The following is an 18,294-nucleotide window of genomic DNA, read 5'->3' as shown; positions in this document are numbered from 1 at the left end:
GAAAAACATTTATTTCTAATGATAAAATATTGCTGAAGAAATTATTGATGATCTTAAATATCAAAATTTAAAAACTTTTCAAGATTAAGATACGTTTATCAACATTATTACTTTTTTTATTTACAATAAAACTCAAAAATGGATTTGCTTACGATGTCTTAAATAAAGCAATGCATTTGTTGTGCCAAAAACCTAATTAAAGAGATCAATTTTAGACCTAGTAAGTTTTAAAATATTTAAGTGGCTATATAAACAAATATTAACCTTTTTGCATCAAAATATTAGTATGAAAATTCATTCATTACTTTTGTAAAATACATGATTATCAACATTACAAAACTCGTTAAGCTAATTAAATAAAAAAGTATTTTTCAAAGTAAAAAAAATATAAACTTCTTGAAAAGTGGTATATTTTAATGTTTCATAAAATTAACTTTCTTTAAAATTAAATCTAATTTTCTAGTTGCAGAATATTACATTTTATCAGCAAATTTAATATAAAAAACAATTTACAATGTTTTTATAGTTTATTATACTTAATACAATTACAGATTCAATAACTTCCGTACCTTTATATGAAACTTATTTATTTAACATTGATTTATATTTAATTTATATATTTATATCAGTGTTAACCGTGTATTTTATATAGTTGTATAGTTTGGTTTTGGTACTGGTTTTAATTAAAAAGTATAAACATAACCGACTCATTTTCGAAAAAAGTTTATTTATTAGTTTCGTTTAGCTCTCTTCAGAATAACATTGCTAAAAACTATGAATATTGTAGAGTAATTTTAGTTATATATAATGAATTTGAAAAGTCTAACAAAAAATAGTTACGTCATAAAGTATAAAAGTCTGTTTAGAAAAAGTTTGAAAAATAGAATAGAGCTGTACTGAACTAACTTAAAGTAATTTATAAGACAAAATTGCTAAAACAAAAACATTTAAAATAGTAGAAATTTTTACCTTAAACTAAATTGAATAAAAAGCACATTAAAAATACGACAACAACGACAACAAAAAATAATACTACTAAAGACCCTATTTGTAAAGTTTTAAATTGTAAAAATCTCTTTGTTTGCAAATTTTTGGCTCGCGAGATCTAATAAATAGAGATTCTAGAACTGAAAGATGGTAGGTGTTTCTAGCTCGGGATAGAATTTCGAACCTATTATCCAGGTAGTTCTCGGCACAAACATGTTTATTTAACATTGTTAACCGTGTATATTATAGTTGTAAAAGAGAGTTTTTACATAGTTAAACACATCCATGGATTCAACAAGTAAAATAAACTAGAGCATTATAAATTAGTGTAACATTATAAATTAAATTATTTAAAATTATATATCAATAGAGTTCTATAATTGTTTCGACTCGATTTCAATACTTAGAATTGTATTCAGCTATTGTGTTAAGGTAGTCATGAACAGTGGTCCTTTGTACTTTACATTTCAGTTCTGATTGTTGATCTTTACGTAATTCTTTATGACAAGCAAATATATGCCTATTTCGAATAGAAGCTTGAGTAAACCATTTTCCGCATTCTGCACAACCATAAGGCTTCTCTCCTAAGTGAATTCTGAAATGTGCGACTAATTGAGCTTTGTGAACAAAGTTCTTTTTACAAATATCACATTCATGAGGTTTTACTTTGGTATGAGTCAACATATGACGATTTAAACTACACTTCTGAGAAAAATTCCTTCGACAAACTTCACATTGATGTTCTTTTATTCCAGTGTGAACTAACATATGTGTCTTAACGTGATGCTTTAGAGTAAAAGATTTATCACATACATTGCATTCGTAAAGTTTATCTTTAGTATGAGTTAACATGTGTCGTTTTAATACATCTTTACGTGCAAATTCTTTTAAACAAACAAAACATTGGAATTCTTTCTTACCACTATGTACTAGCATGTGCGTTCTTAAAACTCCTTTTCCAGCAAAATTCTTGTCACAAAAATCACATTTGAATATTTTTTCTCCTGTATGAGCTCTTTTGTGAACAACCAATATATGTTTAGTTGTAAAACTTTTATCACAAACTTCACACTTGAATGGTTTTTCTCCTGTATGAGCTCTTTTGTGTCTAATTAAACTTGATCTATATTTAAAGCTTTTATTACAAGCATCACACTTGTATGGTATTTCTCCTGAATGTACTCTTTTGTGTCTGATTAAACTTGATCTATATTTAAAGCTTTTATTACAAACATCACAATCAATACTTTTATCATTTAGACTATCTCTGGTAGGTCCATATTTATCCATAGTTTAACTTTTTAGACAAACGCTATTTTATGTGAAAAATTAGTAAAAAATAAAAAATAGTATAGTGTTCATCAAGTTTTTTATCCATTTTAAAATAGCTTATGATAGTAATGTATGCTACACAAAATTAACTATGTATATTAAGCTCTTACACCCATATTTTATTCTTTTCATATTGTTCTTAAATACTTTATGATGATTATTTACCTATAAAATTGTATTAGTTTCAGAAATGCTTGATGATTAAATTTGTAAATATAATAAAGTTGCACAATAATTTCTCGTAGTTTGTTTACAAACGGTTATTAACTATGAAAAGTTTAGCAAATAAAATTACTGGAAAAGTTATATTAACATACTAAAAAGTATACTTTTTACCAGACACATTTTTATTGAAAATATTATTTATTGTCTAAAGTATTTCCCACAAACATAACATTAAATTTTTTTTTCACCACTATGACATGTCTAACTCCTTTTCGTAGTAAAAATTAAATCACATGCATCATAGTTGTAAAGCTTTTTCATGTATGATCCCTCTGATGAACTTTAAGGTAGTATTTACTATTAATATTTTTATTGCAAACATCACACGTAATACTTTTATCAACCATCTCACTTTTATTTTGACCAAAATTATCCATAGCTAAACTTTAACTAGCTGAAAATTATATTCAGTTTAAAGGAAAAGTGAAAACTGTAGAATTTCATAAAAATACAAAAAAAAAAGATTTTTTTACTAGTGATAGATTCAACTTGATCAAGACTGTACAAATAACAAAAACTTTTGCTTAAATCGAATGTTATTGTTTTTAGAGTTTATTAAATTTTATACCATTTTCGTTTTGTTTTTATTTAAATTTCACATAAATAATTATTGCTTTCTTTCTAAACTAATAACTTGAATCAAAAAGTTTTAAGATTACTTTTCAGCATTTAATTCTCTTCAAAAATTAGTAATTTGGCAACCAAATGACTAATCAAATTCTAGTTCTATTCAGTTTAATGCATTATTTTACATTTACTTTTTTTTAAATTTTTATCGATGAGTTCAAAGAATATTTTACCTAAATTTTTTTTAGCAGAAAGGATACTTGAAGTAAACGATTTTTCGTGGTCGATTTCTTTTCTTTATAGTATGAGGTTTTTTAGTTTCCGAGTATTTTAGCATGTGTTTAAATTTTGAGTTATTTAGTTTATTTGGGTACAGAGCTTTAAAATATTTTTTTATGGAGAGTCTGTTAATACTTTTTTTAAATTTTACTTGGAGGTTTTTTAATAATAATTGGGTGGTTTGATTATTTTGATAAGCTCGTATGTGCTAATTTCTATTAGATTAATTGTTTTACAACTTTCCACACAACCGTAAGGTTTTTCTCCTAAAATAACTCTGAAGTGTTAAATTAAGTTACTTTTTTTAATAAACTTCTTTTTGCAAATATCACACTCATGATTTTTCTTCTCCGTATGAATAAGCATATGTTGTTTCAAATTAAATTTATGAGAAAATTTCTTCTCACAAACCTCACATTAATTTTTTTAAACTCCAGTATGAAATAAGATATGTGTCTTTACATGTCTTTACATGTTTGTCACACAAACCACATTTACAAGCTTTTTCCTTTGTGTGACTCATTAAATATTTTGTTAGCCTTCTGGGAAAAAGATATAAAGCATACTTCACATTGAAAATCTTTTGTACCATTATGTACCAGCATGTATTTCTTTAAATTAACTTTTAGAGAAAGATATTTATTTCTAACATGACATTAGAAGTCTTTTATACCACTATGCACCAACATGACTGATTTTTTGTGTGAAACTTTTCTCACATTTTTCACATTTGTATGGCTTTTCTCCCGTATAAACTCTTTTGTGAAGAAGAAAAATTGCGACTTACACTTAAAGATTTTCTTGCGAACATCACATTTTTATTTATTCAGTAAAATGTGCCTTATTCATTTATAATTTGAATGAACCTTAAATGCTACATATTTATATTAGCATATATGTTAATTATAAACCAAAATATATAGGTCGTTGGTCTAAAAATATTCTTATCGTTAATATTTAATTTCAAACTGACTACTGCTTAAAGTAGTAACATGTTTAAAGTGTATTTAGACTATACTTAAAACATTGTAAATCTCTTAAGTATATATTATTACCTTAAAATTTTTAAAACTCGTTCTGACCATTTAAAAATCTAAGTTTGTAGAAACTGTTTAATAAAAATAAACCATTTAGATTTCATGACTTTCACATTTTGAAATGTATTCACATGTGAAGATTTAAACTACAATTTTGAGTAAAAGGTTTCTAATACATTACACATTGTACATTAGTTAGATAGCTATGTGTAGTGTTAAGTCTTTTCGAGCAAATTTATTCAACGAAATTCGTTTTTATTATTATAACCAAAGATAAAAACTATAATCTATTTTATGTAACTGAATATAATTTTGTAACTGTCACAATCATGAACTATTTTATTTAGAATGTTTGTAACATGTTTAATATTGTATATATTTGAATTTAGTAAAAACAAAACAAAACTTTATATAAGTTTAATGTAAGTCTTTAAAAATATGTTTAAAACTGATAACGATTACGAAAAATTAGATAAACATAACTAAATTAAACATCAATTCAGTAGCTAAAACTTCTTATATGGCTCTTATTATATTAAAATATTAACTTAGATTATTATGTAGTACTAAGATTTTGTTATTGAAAAAATTAACGTAGTTTAAAAAAATGTTTAATTATGTAGTTAATTATAAAAGATATTAAATTCTTTTACATCGTAAAGTATAAGTATGGTTATGTTTACTTTTTAAGTCTCTTAACATAGAAATTATATACATTTAAAAAGCAGCTTTACTTAGTTTTTGGTATGTTGTATAACATAATAAAAAAACTAAATAAATGAGTCGAGAATATATAGTTTACAAAAGGTATATGGTGGTAAAACGTTTTCTAAGTTTGATAATTACTAAATAACTGATTTTTTTTCCTTTATTTATGGAAAATAAATATCTTTTAAGTTTTTCAAAACATTAAAATTTTTTATGCAGAATTTTCTAAATATGGCAAGAAACATTTCATAACCGTTTCAGATAATTGTTTCAAAAAACGTGGGAGAAAATAAGTTTATAGTGAAAAAGTCTTTTTTCCCCTCTTTAAATATACCGATATCGTGATATAACCAGAATTCTCAAAACTATTTTGCTCCGATAGGATTAAACCTAGGGTACAATTTTTTAATTCTTTCTATTCAAGTGATTTCAAAACGTCAAAAAATGTTACTAAGCGAAAACCCAAGGTCAACAGATAAACCCTAGTGTGCACCAGGGGCGTAGCGTGGGGAGGGACGCTGGCGCATGCGTGCCACCCAAAAAAAAGAAGTAAAAAAATTTCAATATATTTATACTTTATTATTAATTTTTTCTGCTTAAATTGCCTTTTTTCAACTATGTTTTTCTAGTATTTGAAAAGTAAAACGAAATTTCGAATACCAATTAGTGTCAAGTTAGGGAAATTACTTAGTATACTGATTCGGTGCGTAATTGCAAATGCGCACCGATATTGATGAAAAACTGCATAAGGAAACATTTTATAACTTCATTAACTTTATAGTTAGTACGCAACTAGTTAGTGCTGCGCAGTAGTATAACCTTATGACAGAGTTTTGTACAAGGACAAATGCTAATATTTTGTTAACAAACCATGAAGCTAAACCTGTTTTATAGAAATAATGACTCAAGAATAAACAAATTGTAGTAAAAATAGCAATAAACAACTGCTAATAAAATAAAAATAAATTGATAATCAGAATAAAAAATATTAACAATATAATTTGAAATAAAAATAATAAAAAAATTAAAATAATAAAATAATTAGTTAAAATAAATTAAAATAAATAATAAACAAACACTTCATACTGTGATTACAGTTTAAATCTTACTATACAAAAAATATTGTTGAAATTATCTAAACTTAAAATTTTTTTAAAAGAGGATTCTTTTTTTATTAAAATAAGAAACAAATAAAACTTTTTTATTTTATAAGCCATAAAGTTTAAAAACTAAACAGTTTTTGTAGCAAGTTATTTTAAAATTTCTAAAGTCACATCATAAATAAATTTATAGCAACTTGTAAATCAAAATTTTTACAATCAATTTTTAGTCTAAAACACTTAATAGATTAAATTTAAACTTAAATTTATTTAGTTTTTAAATCAAATTTTAAATGTTAATTTAAAAAAGTTTCTTTCTAACAACTGTTTGTAGTATTTTAAAAATGCTATTCCCTAAAGATCTTAGAAAAACTGATTTTAAGATAAGTGAAAATTATATTTCTTGTAAATTTTTAAAAGCATTGAAAAAGTTGACCTTAAAAAATTATCTTTTAAACATTTTGGTTTGTATCAAAAACATTTAGTAAAATGTTTCCACACACTCAAGATAATTCATGATTTAATGAAGTTTTGGAAAACTTTAGTATGTCTCAGTAAAAATCAGGATAACTTAGAATGTTTTAAGTATTTTTAAGCTCAGGCTGGCTAAGGACAGATATGTTTTATATTTTAACTCAGGGTAGATTTAGTTGTTTTAAAAGCTTTGTTATAAAGCCTAGTTTCTATAAGTTAAAAAGAATTTAAAATACTTATGATGGATGACATATGACATAAAAAACTAACTCAGGACAGTTATTTTGACTCAAAGAGTGGCAAGGCAATCCTGATATTTTCAAAGTTAATTGTTTTTTGTTTTTTTTTTGTAACATATGTTTTATTATACTAAAGAAAAAGTAAACACTTGTTTTTATTAATTTTTAGTATATTATTTAAAAAAACATGCGATGTGATATTGAATGGAATGTTGCAAGTCTAAAAATATGTTAGATAGTAAAATTTTTTGAAATTCAAAAGCTTAAATCAAAAAATTGCAGACCAACATCAGATATTGCTATTACTCAAGACTGCAGTTCAAGTGATATGAAATTTTTATTTTTAATTTTTTTATATTTCAGATTTTCTTCATTTGTTAGATTTATTTTTACAGTTTTATATTGTAATATAAGTAAAAATGAAGAAGTTTAAAAAATAAACTAGCTCTTTAGATTTCTTCTACAAAAAAAATAAAACTTTCAATTTTAATACTGAATATCTAATATTTTTATATAAAAGATAAAGATAGTATACTAAAAGTTGAAACGATTTAAAAGAATGAGTTATTTTGAGTTTAATACAATACTTTTTTGTTGATATAAAACAGGTATTGAACATTATTTAGAAATTGCACAGAGAAAAATGTTTTGAGGTACTAGTTGTTATACTTAGTTGACTATTTATTAGTAGTTTAAGGCCATAGGGGGGTGTAAGCTATGTTTTTTAGAAGTTGGTCTTATTTTAAAGATTTTTTAAGCTTTAAGATGTTTTTTGTTGTTTTGAAAAATAAAAAATTCGAATTATTTTTTGAGGTATTACCAGTCAAAGTTGGGCCGCATAATAGGTTCTCTATAAAAAGGGAAAACTAAAACAGCAAAAATGGCTAGTTTGTTTAAAACCTATCTCCTAATACACTGTTCTAGCAATCTTCTTTAAACTTTAACATTTTAATCTTTATACAATAACAAAAAAACATTAGTTGTGAATTTAGATATTTGTAGTAAATTTTTTTGTTTTGGAAAAAAAAAGACTTTTTTTTTTGTTTTTTTTTTTTATAAAATTTATATTTATTTTAATTATCTGAATTCATAAGTAAATTTTTTTCTCTTAATGTAAGGAACATTTTCTAAAATTTGAAGAAGATTACTTGAAGAATGAAGTAGGATATAGATTTTTAGTATTTTTTTTAAATTTACGAGAAAATTGACCACGAAAAATTTGCGGCTCAAAAGTTTTAATTTAGGGCAAATTTTCAGAAATAAAATCTTCGCATCCCTGACCAAAATACCACGCTACGCCACTGGTGTGCACCAGTGTATAACTTGACGACCTTAAATTTTATGATGGGTAAACAAAATTTTTAGGATACTTCGTCAGATGAGTAAAGATTTATTCCTTGACAAGTCAAAACATTTTAATTTATATTTTATAAAAACTCTTCAATAATCATATTCATTTCGAAAAAAATCTATAACACTCGTTTATTTTAATATATTTTAAACATCCAGTAAACTTGTCTTAAGAACTTTCTTAGCTCTTCATAATTATCGCGGCATATCTAGTGTATCAATGATTCAAAACTTGCTTAAGGGGCCGTATACGTAATAAGAAAATGGTTTTTTATAAGCTTTAGAAGTATACTGATAACTACTCAATTTAGTAGTAGTTCTCTCTACATATGTTAATTGGTTTCTAATATTTAAGAAAATTGTAAGCTAATTAAAACTTAATTTAAAATTTAAAATAAAGACACAATAACAAAGTATAAAAATAAAGCAATACATTAAGGTTTTTAATATGATATATGACAACTATTGTCCCTATATCTATCCAAATATATTATCTATATAAGATGAATTTATCAAACAAATTATAAGAAGAAAAAATTATAAGGGAAAATGTTTTCACTAAATTTTATAAAATTAAGTCATCAAAATAGAGCGTTGTAGATTGGTGTTATACTGAAAATTATATAAAAAATTATTAATAATTATTAAATACATACAACTTGTCATTAAACAATAATCAAACAGTAGTGTTTTTTTTTTAAGAAATAAATCCATAATAAATAGTTATCATAAAATTTTTCAACTGTAATTTAAGTGAAACGCTAACAACAAGGTACACTAGAATTAGAAAGTACCAAACATTTTAGTTACCTAACCAACGTTTTTAAGTAACAATCAAACCTACTATATTAAGGATATTTGGAATTGTACTCAGATATTGACTTAAGGTAGTCATAAACAATACTTTTTTGTACTTTGCATTTTAGTTTTGATTGTTGCTCTTTACTTAACTCATTATGATGAGTACGTATATGCTTAGATCGATCAGAACTTGTAGTAAACCATTTTCCACATTCTGCACATCCATAAGGTTTTTCTCCTAAGTGAATTCTAAAATGTCTTACTAAACATCCTTTCCGTGAAAATTTCTTCTTGCAAATATCACATTCATGAGCTTTTACTTTGGTATGAGTTGAAATGTGTTGTCGCAAATGATCTTTTCGTAAAAACCTCTTTTCACAAACTTCGCATTGAAAATTTTTATTTTCGCTATGAACTAACATATGTTTTTTTACACTAGCTTTTTGAGTAAGACTTTCATCACACAAATTACATTTGAAGGTCTTTTCTTTTGTGTGAGTAACCATGTGTCGTTTTAAACAATTTTTGTACGTAAAGTCTTTTAAACAAACTATACATTGAAACTTTTTCATAAGACTATGTACTTGCTTATGTCGATTTAAATTGTTTATACTGATGAAACTTTTATCACAAACTTCACACTTGTATGGTTTTACTCCTGAATGTATTCTTTTGTGAACATTTAAATAAGATTCTCTTTTAAAGGCTTTCTTACAAATATCACAACTAATACTTTTACTACTTTTCATATCTAAAACAAATTAATAAAAAAACTTTTGTGATAAATATCAAACAGATTGATTAAAACGATAATTAAAAAAATGGGTTTTCTTCTCAAATTGTTTATAAAGTACAAACTAAGCAATCAACTATTATTTAGAAAAAAAACGTTAGTGAGTTATTTTAAAAGCATAAAAAGAAACTAAAAATTTATGTAAGACTTTGCTACAAGATTTTGTTGCAAGTAATACTTTTAGAATCTTCGTGTTTAAATTACTAAAAATTCGAAATCAATTTTGATACTTGGGTTGTAATATTAAGGTTATAGTATACTTTTCGTGTTTATTAAAAAAAGTAATAAACTTAACAGTATTTTAGTAACCAAGTTAAGTTATAAATTCAAATATAAACTTAATGATTTGATTTATTTTTATCGTTTTATTTTAATGTGTGTAGCAAAGTTTTTTTTAATTTTTGAGTAAAAATTAGTAACTTTTGTTGCTTGACTTATACAAATAAGTTTTATCCATTTTCAATACTTACAGAATTGTTATTACTGGTAAAATTAAACTTATTAAATGAATACAGTAAAAATTCCTCATAGTGTATAGGTAGAGCTTTCGTATAAATACTAATGCAGACTTGGAAAATGTCTCTAAGACATTAAACTTCGTATACTTACATGTACAAATTATAATTTCAAGTATCTACTTAACATTTAAGAATTAATGAATGTTTTTTTTTTACTTATCTGCTGTCACAGTTTGTTAAAACTAAAATACTATCTAGTTGGTACATCATGCGTTTAAATTATAAAAAAATTAACCAAAGTTTTCTGAAAAAAAAGAAAAAATACAAAGCTCATTATAAACTAGCTATCTCACTGTACAACTTTGTTTAAACTTTAATCTAAAACTTAGAAGCATGTAAACATATTTAAATTTAGAACTTATTATCTGTAATTCAAAAACTAAAACGTAACCAAAGTTTTCAAATTTATTTAAAAAACTAAAATACAACTAATGTTCTAAAGGTGTTGTAACAAATTTACAGTATTATTTTAGAAAAAGAAAAAAATAATATTTGTATTGTTTAAAACAACTTTTGAACAAATTTTTTTCTTCATTAGCTACATACATATTTAAAAGAATTTTTATAGAACCACTTTTGAAAAAAATTTAATATCAATAAGTATATAAAAAACTTACGCATTTATCTAAAACAAATTGTATAAAAAAAAAACATTTTGAGATTATAGTTTTTATAAACAAGAAAATTTGAGTTTCCTTTACTCAATAAAACATTTATGATACAAATATATTAAGTATAATTAAATATTCTATAAACTTTTATAAAATTACTTTTACTAAAACTTACCATTTTGATAAACGCAATTTACAAGTTGCATCTTGAATTTGCTATGACTCGACTTACTGCATCTCAAAATTTATTTTAAACTTACGTGTTTAATGTACTAAATATAATATTATAACTTATTTAAATAAAAAAAACATTTCATCATAACTATTTAACTTATATTTTGATAGCATTAAAAAAGTGTACTATATTAGTACTTTGTTTTTAGTCTTTTTGATATAAAACCTTTCGTTATAAACTTTAGCCTCCAATGGAATGTAAGAAATTTACAATGTCGATAAAATGGTTTATGTTTTTATTATTTAACTAAAAAGTATTTAAATTTTGCATTCTTTATTTCATAGTACAACTAAATAACTTAAACGATCCGCTGATTAATATTACAAAGGCAACTCGCAAAAAGTTGTTATACTTTTAATTTTGTTTGAAAAGTTTTAAAGATCCCCAATACTATAGTCAATAACTATTTTGTATTTAAAACTGCAATAAAATATCTCTTTTTTCAAATCATACGAGAATATTAATATACTAATTTTTGTTACTTAACAGGCTTTCTAGAGGTTATTATGTAAAACTTAAACGTATATATTTTATTACTGAAACACTCAGATACTCGTATTATTTATTCTTAATTGTCAATTAACATATTACAGTTTTTTTTTACTAAGAGCAAAAGAAAAAAATTAAAGAATATTTTCTTGACGACTTAAAGGTTTAGTGTAACTGTTGATTAAAAAACGTTTGCATTTAAAGCTGTTCTAAATGTCAAATAATTTTTAATTCTTTCCAAATAAGTAATTTTAGATACATAAAATATAAATGTAAACTTTATTTAAACTAAAAGTAAACCACTATTTTCATTTTTTTACATATAAGTTTTAACTGTATTATAACTTCTTGCAAATACCACATTCATATTCTTTTACTTTAGTATGAGACAACATGTATTGTTTTAAAGTACATTTTTGTGTAAACGTTTTCTCACAAACTTCACATTGATGTTCCTTTATACCAGTATGAACTAACATGTGTGTCTTTACATTAACTTTTGTAGTAAAAATTTTGTCACAAACATCACATTTGAAAAGTTCATCTTTGGTGTGAGTAACTTAATATTGTTTAGAATTAGATTTTCGAGCAAAATTCATGACATTTAAACTGTTTTTTATAATTATGCACCAACATGTGTTTTGTTAAGCTACCTTTAATTATAAATCTTCTGTCACAAATATCACGTTTGTACGATTTATCTACTCTATGTATTCTTTTGGTTTAGATTTTTATTTATTTTTCAACTTGGATTTAGTTTTGAAAGTTTTCTTGCAAACATCACAAATAATGCTTTTTAATTTTAAATTAACTTTTGTTTATTAATAGTGTGTAAAAACAGAGATTGATGTACTTAATTTAATTTAAAAACTTATTAATTGTTTAATTATAATTTTTGAGTAATAAAAACTATTTAATAAAAACAAATGCTTGTTGTAAAAATGTTAATCTAAGTTTTTAAACTTCACAAGTTCTAGGTAAAAACTGTGTATTTTATTATAAAATAGTTATAAATCAATATTTTTTTTGAAATATTAACTTATTTTTCAATGTATTTAAACTAGTTTTTTTTTAGGGTTTTTTATATACTTAATTAAATTACCTGTTGACTTTAAAGTACATGAATTGGTCAAAATTAGTTACAGTAAATCAAATATACGATTAAAAGTTTTAAGAAGCCTAGAATGAAAACAAATTTCTACTTTTTCTTTGAAAAAAATTTATCAATCTCTAAAACAGTGTCGAACTAATGTTTTTAAAATATTTTACTTAATTTTATTTGTAACTATAAATTACTTATATTCATTTTTTTTCTCACGAGATAAATATAAATTAAAGAAACTAAACTATCAAAGAAAAAGTATATAGTTTTGCAAAAGTTATAATTAATATCTTTAGGTCTTTCAAGATTAGTTATTAAATAAACAACAAGTACAAAAATTTGATGTTTTTAAAGACTAAATTTTTTTTTACAATATACAATTAAGACATCTAACATACAAAAATATACACAAAAGTATTCCTTATAGATTAATGTAAACATATATGTTTTTGTAATACAAATTTATATATTATTTGAAAAGTAATCAATTTTTTTCAATCTCATTTTATCTAATACAAAAAAATCTAACATTAAGTATACTTAGAACTGTACTCAGATATTGTCTTAAGGTATTCATGAAGAGAACTTTTTTGTATTTTACATTTCAGTTCTGATTGTTGTTCTTTACTTAAGTCCTTATGACAATTACGTATATGCATATTACGAGTTGAACAATCAGTAAACCATTTTCCACATTCTGCACATCCGTAAGGTTTCCCTCCTAAGTGAGTTCCAAAACGGTCTTACTAAATTACCTTTCATTGAAAACTTCTTCCTGCAAATATCACATTTATGGTCTTTTACTTTAGTATGAGTCAACATGTGTCGTTTTAAACCAAATTTAAGTGCGAATTTCTTCTCACAAATTTCACATTGGAAATTTTTCGTTTCAGTATGAGCTAACATGTGTGTCTTTACACTACTTTTTTGTGTAAAATTCATGTCACACAAGTCACATTTGTAAGGTTTTTCTTTGGTGTGACTTGTTTAATGTCTTGTCAAATTATTCTTCTGATAAAATGATTTCAAACATACTTGACATTGAAATTTTTTTTTACCAATATATATTAGCATGTGTCGATTTAATACACTTTTGTTAATAAATCTTTTGTCACATTTTTTACATTTGTATTGCTTTTCTCCCATATGAATTCTCTTATGACTATCCAAATTATGTTTAGCTGTAAAACTTTTATCACAAACATCACACTTGTATTGGTTTTCTACGGAATGAACTTTTTTGTGTCTGGTTAAACTGGATGTATATTTAAAGCTTTTTTCACAAAAATCACAATCAAAACTTTTAGTATTTAGACTGTCTCTGGTAGATACTAATTTCTTAGACAAAAGCTATTCACTGTAAAAGAAATATTATACAATGTTTATCAAGTTTATTATCCATTTTAAAATAGCATTTTGGTATATATATATATATATATACATATATATAAGTACATCACAAAAAGTATGACTATAATAAGTTTTTTAATAAACCATATGTTTTTATTTTCTTTTTATTATTGATAAATAATTATAGATGATAGTTAACCTAAGAAATAAAATTATTTGAAGCATTTTTAATAATTAAATTTATAAATATAGAACAACTGTATAAAAATTTCTCGTAGTTTTTTTACTAACGATTATAATTTTTTTTTTATTTAGTATGGAAAGTTACATCAAAAACAGCTTCTACATACTAATAGAGTAAAGTAAGTATTTTTAATTTTGAAAGCTTCATGTTATGTTTTAATTACTTAAATTGAACAGAACTATTATAAATTTATATTTACTATTTTAACAATAATAAACACAAAAAGTAATATGTAGACTTAATTGTTTTTAAAGTTTGATGATTTATCTACTTTAACTGTTTGTATTAGATATCAAAAACAATAGTATGATTATGTCTATAAAACTTTTTTATAATTATGACAGTATTACACAACCTCGTTTGTTTTTTTTTTTGAATACATGCATTTAGTAAATTTTTTAACTTATATACAATTTAACTTAGTTCCTGGTTTGTAGTTAAAAAGATATTCAATATAACACAGCTTATACAATTGAATTGTTTATGTTATTCAGATAGACAGTTCTAAAAAATATTGCAAGTACTGTTAAATGAAACTAAAGTTTTTTAGTATTATTATACATAAGTATATTTAAAATCTGAAAATACATAGTTACAATTTTAAAGCTGTCAAAAATAACTTTTTTATAGTTTTATCAAAAGTCTTTATAGCTTTATACAAGTACACTTAGATTTATTTCAAAAACAGTACTTTTTAGTATTATTACAACTTAGTTTAAATTGTTTTAGTTAGCCAGAAGCTTGAGTTAACCAGTTTCTATAATATATAAACAATCAGGCTTTTCTTTAGGGTGATATCGGAATTATCAAAATAAAATTACGTCCAAGTTTGTAAATGATACGATTGAAAACAATCTTTATAACAGTGGTATTCAAGATACGACGTTTACTAGTAACTTACAGAAGGTTAGAATAAATTAGCAGAATACGTCTTTTGTGGGATAGACTTGTTTTAAAAGTTTTGGCAGGCCAAGTAATTTGAAGAAAGTATGGTCTAATTTTTTTGTAAAGTAGAAACTTATTCACTTCATCATTTAACTATTAATAAAATAAAATTTAAATATCCAATCATTTTATATTTACGACAATATACAGTACATAGTTAGAAATTATACTGAGAGTACATTTTGATATGTTTATTAAATAAAACTTATTATTAATGTGTAGTGATTACTCAAAAAAAGTTTCACGGTCCAGACACTTTTGAATTGCAAATACCTATTATAAACAACGTTTAAAAAAATATTTCTTTGCATATTTCATTAATCGAATGCATCTAAACCAAACTAAGGTTTCTTAAACCAGGTTCCGGCAAGATTTGTTAAACAAACAAATCCAGTACTTTAAAGATAATTATTTGTTTATACTATTTTAAGAATTTCAATTGTGACGTTTGTTACTTATACATAAAAGTTTAATCTGAAGAAGCATATGTTGGTTTATTAGGAAACAAACTTTTTTAAAATTAACATTGTAAGACATATGGTTTTAAACGCTGTATAGAATGTGGATTGGCAATTGCAAAAAACATTTAGATCGTGAAACTTTTTATAAGTAAAGACTACATATTAATTAATAATTTAATTTAATAAAGATATTTTGTATAAACAAATAATTAACTTTAAAGTACCAGATTTGTTTCTTTACCGAATCTCGCCGGAACCTGGTTTAAGAAACCTCAACTTGGTTTTGAATCATTCAATAGATGTACAATCAATAAATAATAATATTTTTTGCATAAACAAAATTTATTTCAAAACAACGATCATACTAAATATGTAATAAATAGTTTGATTCCGTAAATCATCAAACATAAACAAATAAATATAATTACTTCCAACTGAAGCTGTCGCATGTTTTTATTAATATTTTTTATTTAATGTATTTTTGTCTGTATAAAAATTACAAAACCTTAGGTGAAAATTTCTAAGTTAAAACTCCCTAAAAGCTATTTTTTTAATCGAACACCAGAACATATAATAATAAACTTCAATCATAATCAGTTGTTGAGTGTATCCAATATTCTATAACTTACTGTAAAATGTTTTAAGTTGACTAAAATAAAAACAAAAAAAATTTTGAAACTACTTTTTAGAATTAAAAAGACTTGATTAGTAATTAAAGACTTCGAATCATATTTTTATTGCGTAATATACAAACTGAAACTAATATCTGAGACTATAAAATTTGAGATTTTTTAAAACGATGACTTAACTTTAAATTATTACAATGAATTAAAAAAAGTTGTAAAACAATAATGTTTAATTTACAAAACAAAAAATTTTTAAGTGAAGCTAATTTTACACTAAGTTACAATTGTAAAACTTTATTTAAAAATTATGCATCTATGAAATTTATTTTGTATTTTGTTTTAAAGTAAGCTAATGTGTTTTAAATTGATTTCTATTTAGAAATCTTAAAAGGCAAAACAAACAGTTTTTTTATGATTTTCTATATAATTTAGTACCTTCATTTTGCTTTTGTTTTATCAATATCTAAAGAATAATAAACTTTAAATTTGGGTAAATAACATATTTAAACTAATGTTTAAAGTTTTTTTTAATTCTGACTAAGATTGGAAACATTTTAAGAGTTAAATTATATTGAAAAGTCATTACTGTCATTCAAAAATTATTAGCTCAATATGGATATTGGGACGTGGTAACAGACAACTAATGAAAAACAGTCCGAAAATGTTACTCAGAAAAGACAATTAATGAACATCAGTCCACAAATGTTACTCTGAAAAGAAAAGTAATATACATCAGTCCGCAATGTTACTCTGAAAAGACAACTAATGAACATCAGTAAGAAAATTTTACTCTGAAAAGACATCAAATGAACATCAGACCGATTTTGAAAAAGATAAACATTATACTTTAAAATAAATTCTTCAAATCATTAAAACTAACTTTTGTTTTTTTCAAAGACATCTGAATCTTTTTTTATCTATTTAGTTATAAACCAATTTTAGTCTAGAGTTTAGTTTTTAGGATGTATTTCATAAAAATGATACTCTATCCATTAAACCTGCTATCGGAAAAAACACTTAGACCCAATATATAAAAAGTTTTGTAATATCTATTAACAAGTTGTTCTACAACTTCGACGTATTTAAAGAAAAACATTTATTTTTAATGATAAAATATTGCTAAAGAAACTATTGATGATCTTAAATATCAAAACGTAATAACTTTTCAAATTTTGATACGTTTATCAACATTATTACTATTTTTATTTACAATAAAACTTATAAAAGGATTTGCCTCAGATGTTTTGATTTATTGGTTGTGCCAAAAATCTAATTAAAGAGATTAATTTTTAGACCTAGTAAGTTTTAAAATATTTAAGTGGCTATTAAACAAATAAAAAACTTTTTGCATCGAAATATTAGTATAAAAATACATTCATTACTTTTAAAAAACACACGATTATCAACTTTACAAAAGTTGTTAAGCTAATTATTTAAAAAAATAATTTTCAAAGTAAAAAAAAAATTAACTTTTTTACAAGTGATATAATGTTTTATTAAACTTACTTTCCTTAAAATCAGATCTAATATTCTAGTTGCAGATGATTATATTTAATCAGCAAATTCACAAAAATTTTTTTTTTAATTTTAAATAAAAGTTTATTATAGTATATACAATTACAGATTAAATAATTTCCCTACCTTTATATAAAACCTATTCGTTCGAAATTGATTTCATATTTAATTTATATATTTATATAAGTGTTAATAGTCTATATTTTATATTTTTAAAAGAGAGTTTTTACATAGTTAAACAGCTCGATCAAATCAAAAAGTAAAACAAACTGGAGCATTATTAATTAGTGAAATATTATAAATTAT

At 23.5% G+C, this 18,294-nt stretch overlaps 1 protein-coding gene and 1 pseudogene across 1 annotated transcript; both read right to left on the bottom strand.

The window, feature by feature from the left end:
* Positions 1 to 1,383: 1,383 nt before the first annotated feature.
* Positions 1,384 to 9,521, bottom strand: LOC145839325 (uncharacterized). The gene is made up of 3 exons (XM_082946914.1): positions 9,213 to 9,521; positions 3,704 to 3,801; positions 1,384 to 2,206 (listed from the first exon to the last, which is right to left on the bottom strand). The coding sequence occupies exons 1-3, from the start codon at positions 9,519 to 9,521 to the stop codon at positions 1,384 to 1,386; spliced, it is 1,230 nt and encodes a 409-aa protein (XP_082803040.1).
* Positions 9,522 to 12,083: 2,562 nt separating this feature from the next.
* On the bottom strand, positions 12,084 to 18,266 carry LOC145839324 (uncharacterized; annotated as a pseudogene).
* Positions 18,267 to 18,294: the final 28 nt, after the last annotated feature.

This window comes from Thalia democratica, chromosome 6 (genome assembly GCF_965202585.1).
Source record: "Thalia democratica chromosome 6, ktThaDemo2.hap1.1, whole genome shotgun sequence".
In the NCBI taxonomy this organism is placed as follows: Eukaryota; Metazoa; Chordata; class Thaliacea; order Salpida; family Salpidae; genus Thalia; species Thalia democratica.
This window is presented reverse-complemented; position numbering and strand designations above follow the sequence as displayed.

What these genes read in the sequence shown, in the direction of transcription:
- LOC145839325 (XM_082946914.1), bottom strand. Translation starts at nt 9,521, where the DNA reads ATGTTAGTTCATAGCGAAAATAAAAATTTTCAATGCGAAGTTTGTGAA. An exon ending in AATCAAAACTAAAATGCAAA is followed by an intron (nt 3,802 to 9,212) that starts GTACAAAAAAGT and finishes AATTAATGTGAG; the next exon opens with GTTTGTGAGAAGAAATTTTC. An exon ending in TGTGATATTTGCAAAAAGAA is followed by an intron (nt 2,207 to 3,703) that starts GTTTATTAAAAA and finishes TTGTAATAAAAG; the next exon opens with CTTTAAATATAGATCAAGTT.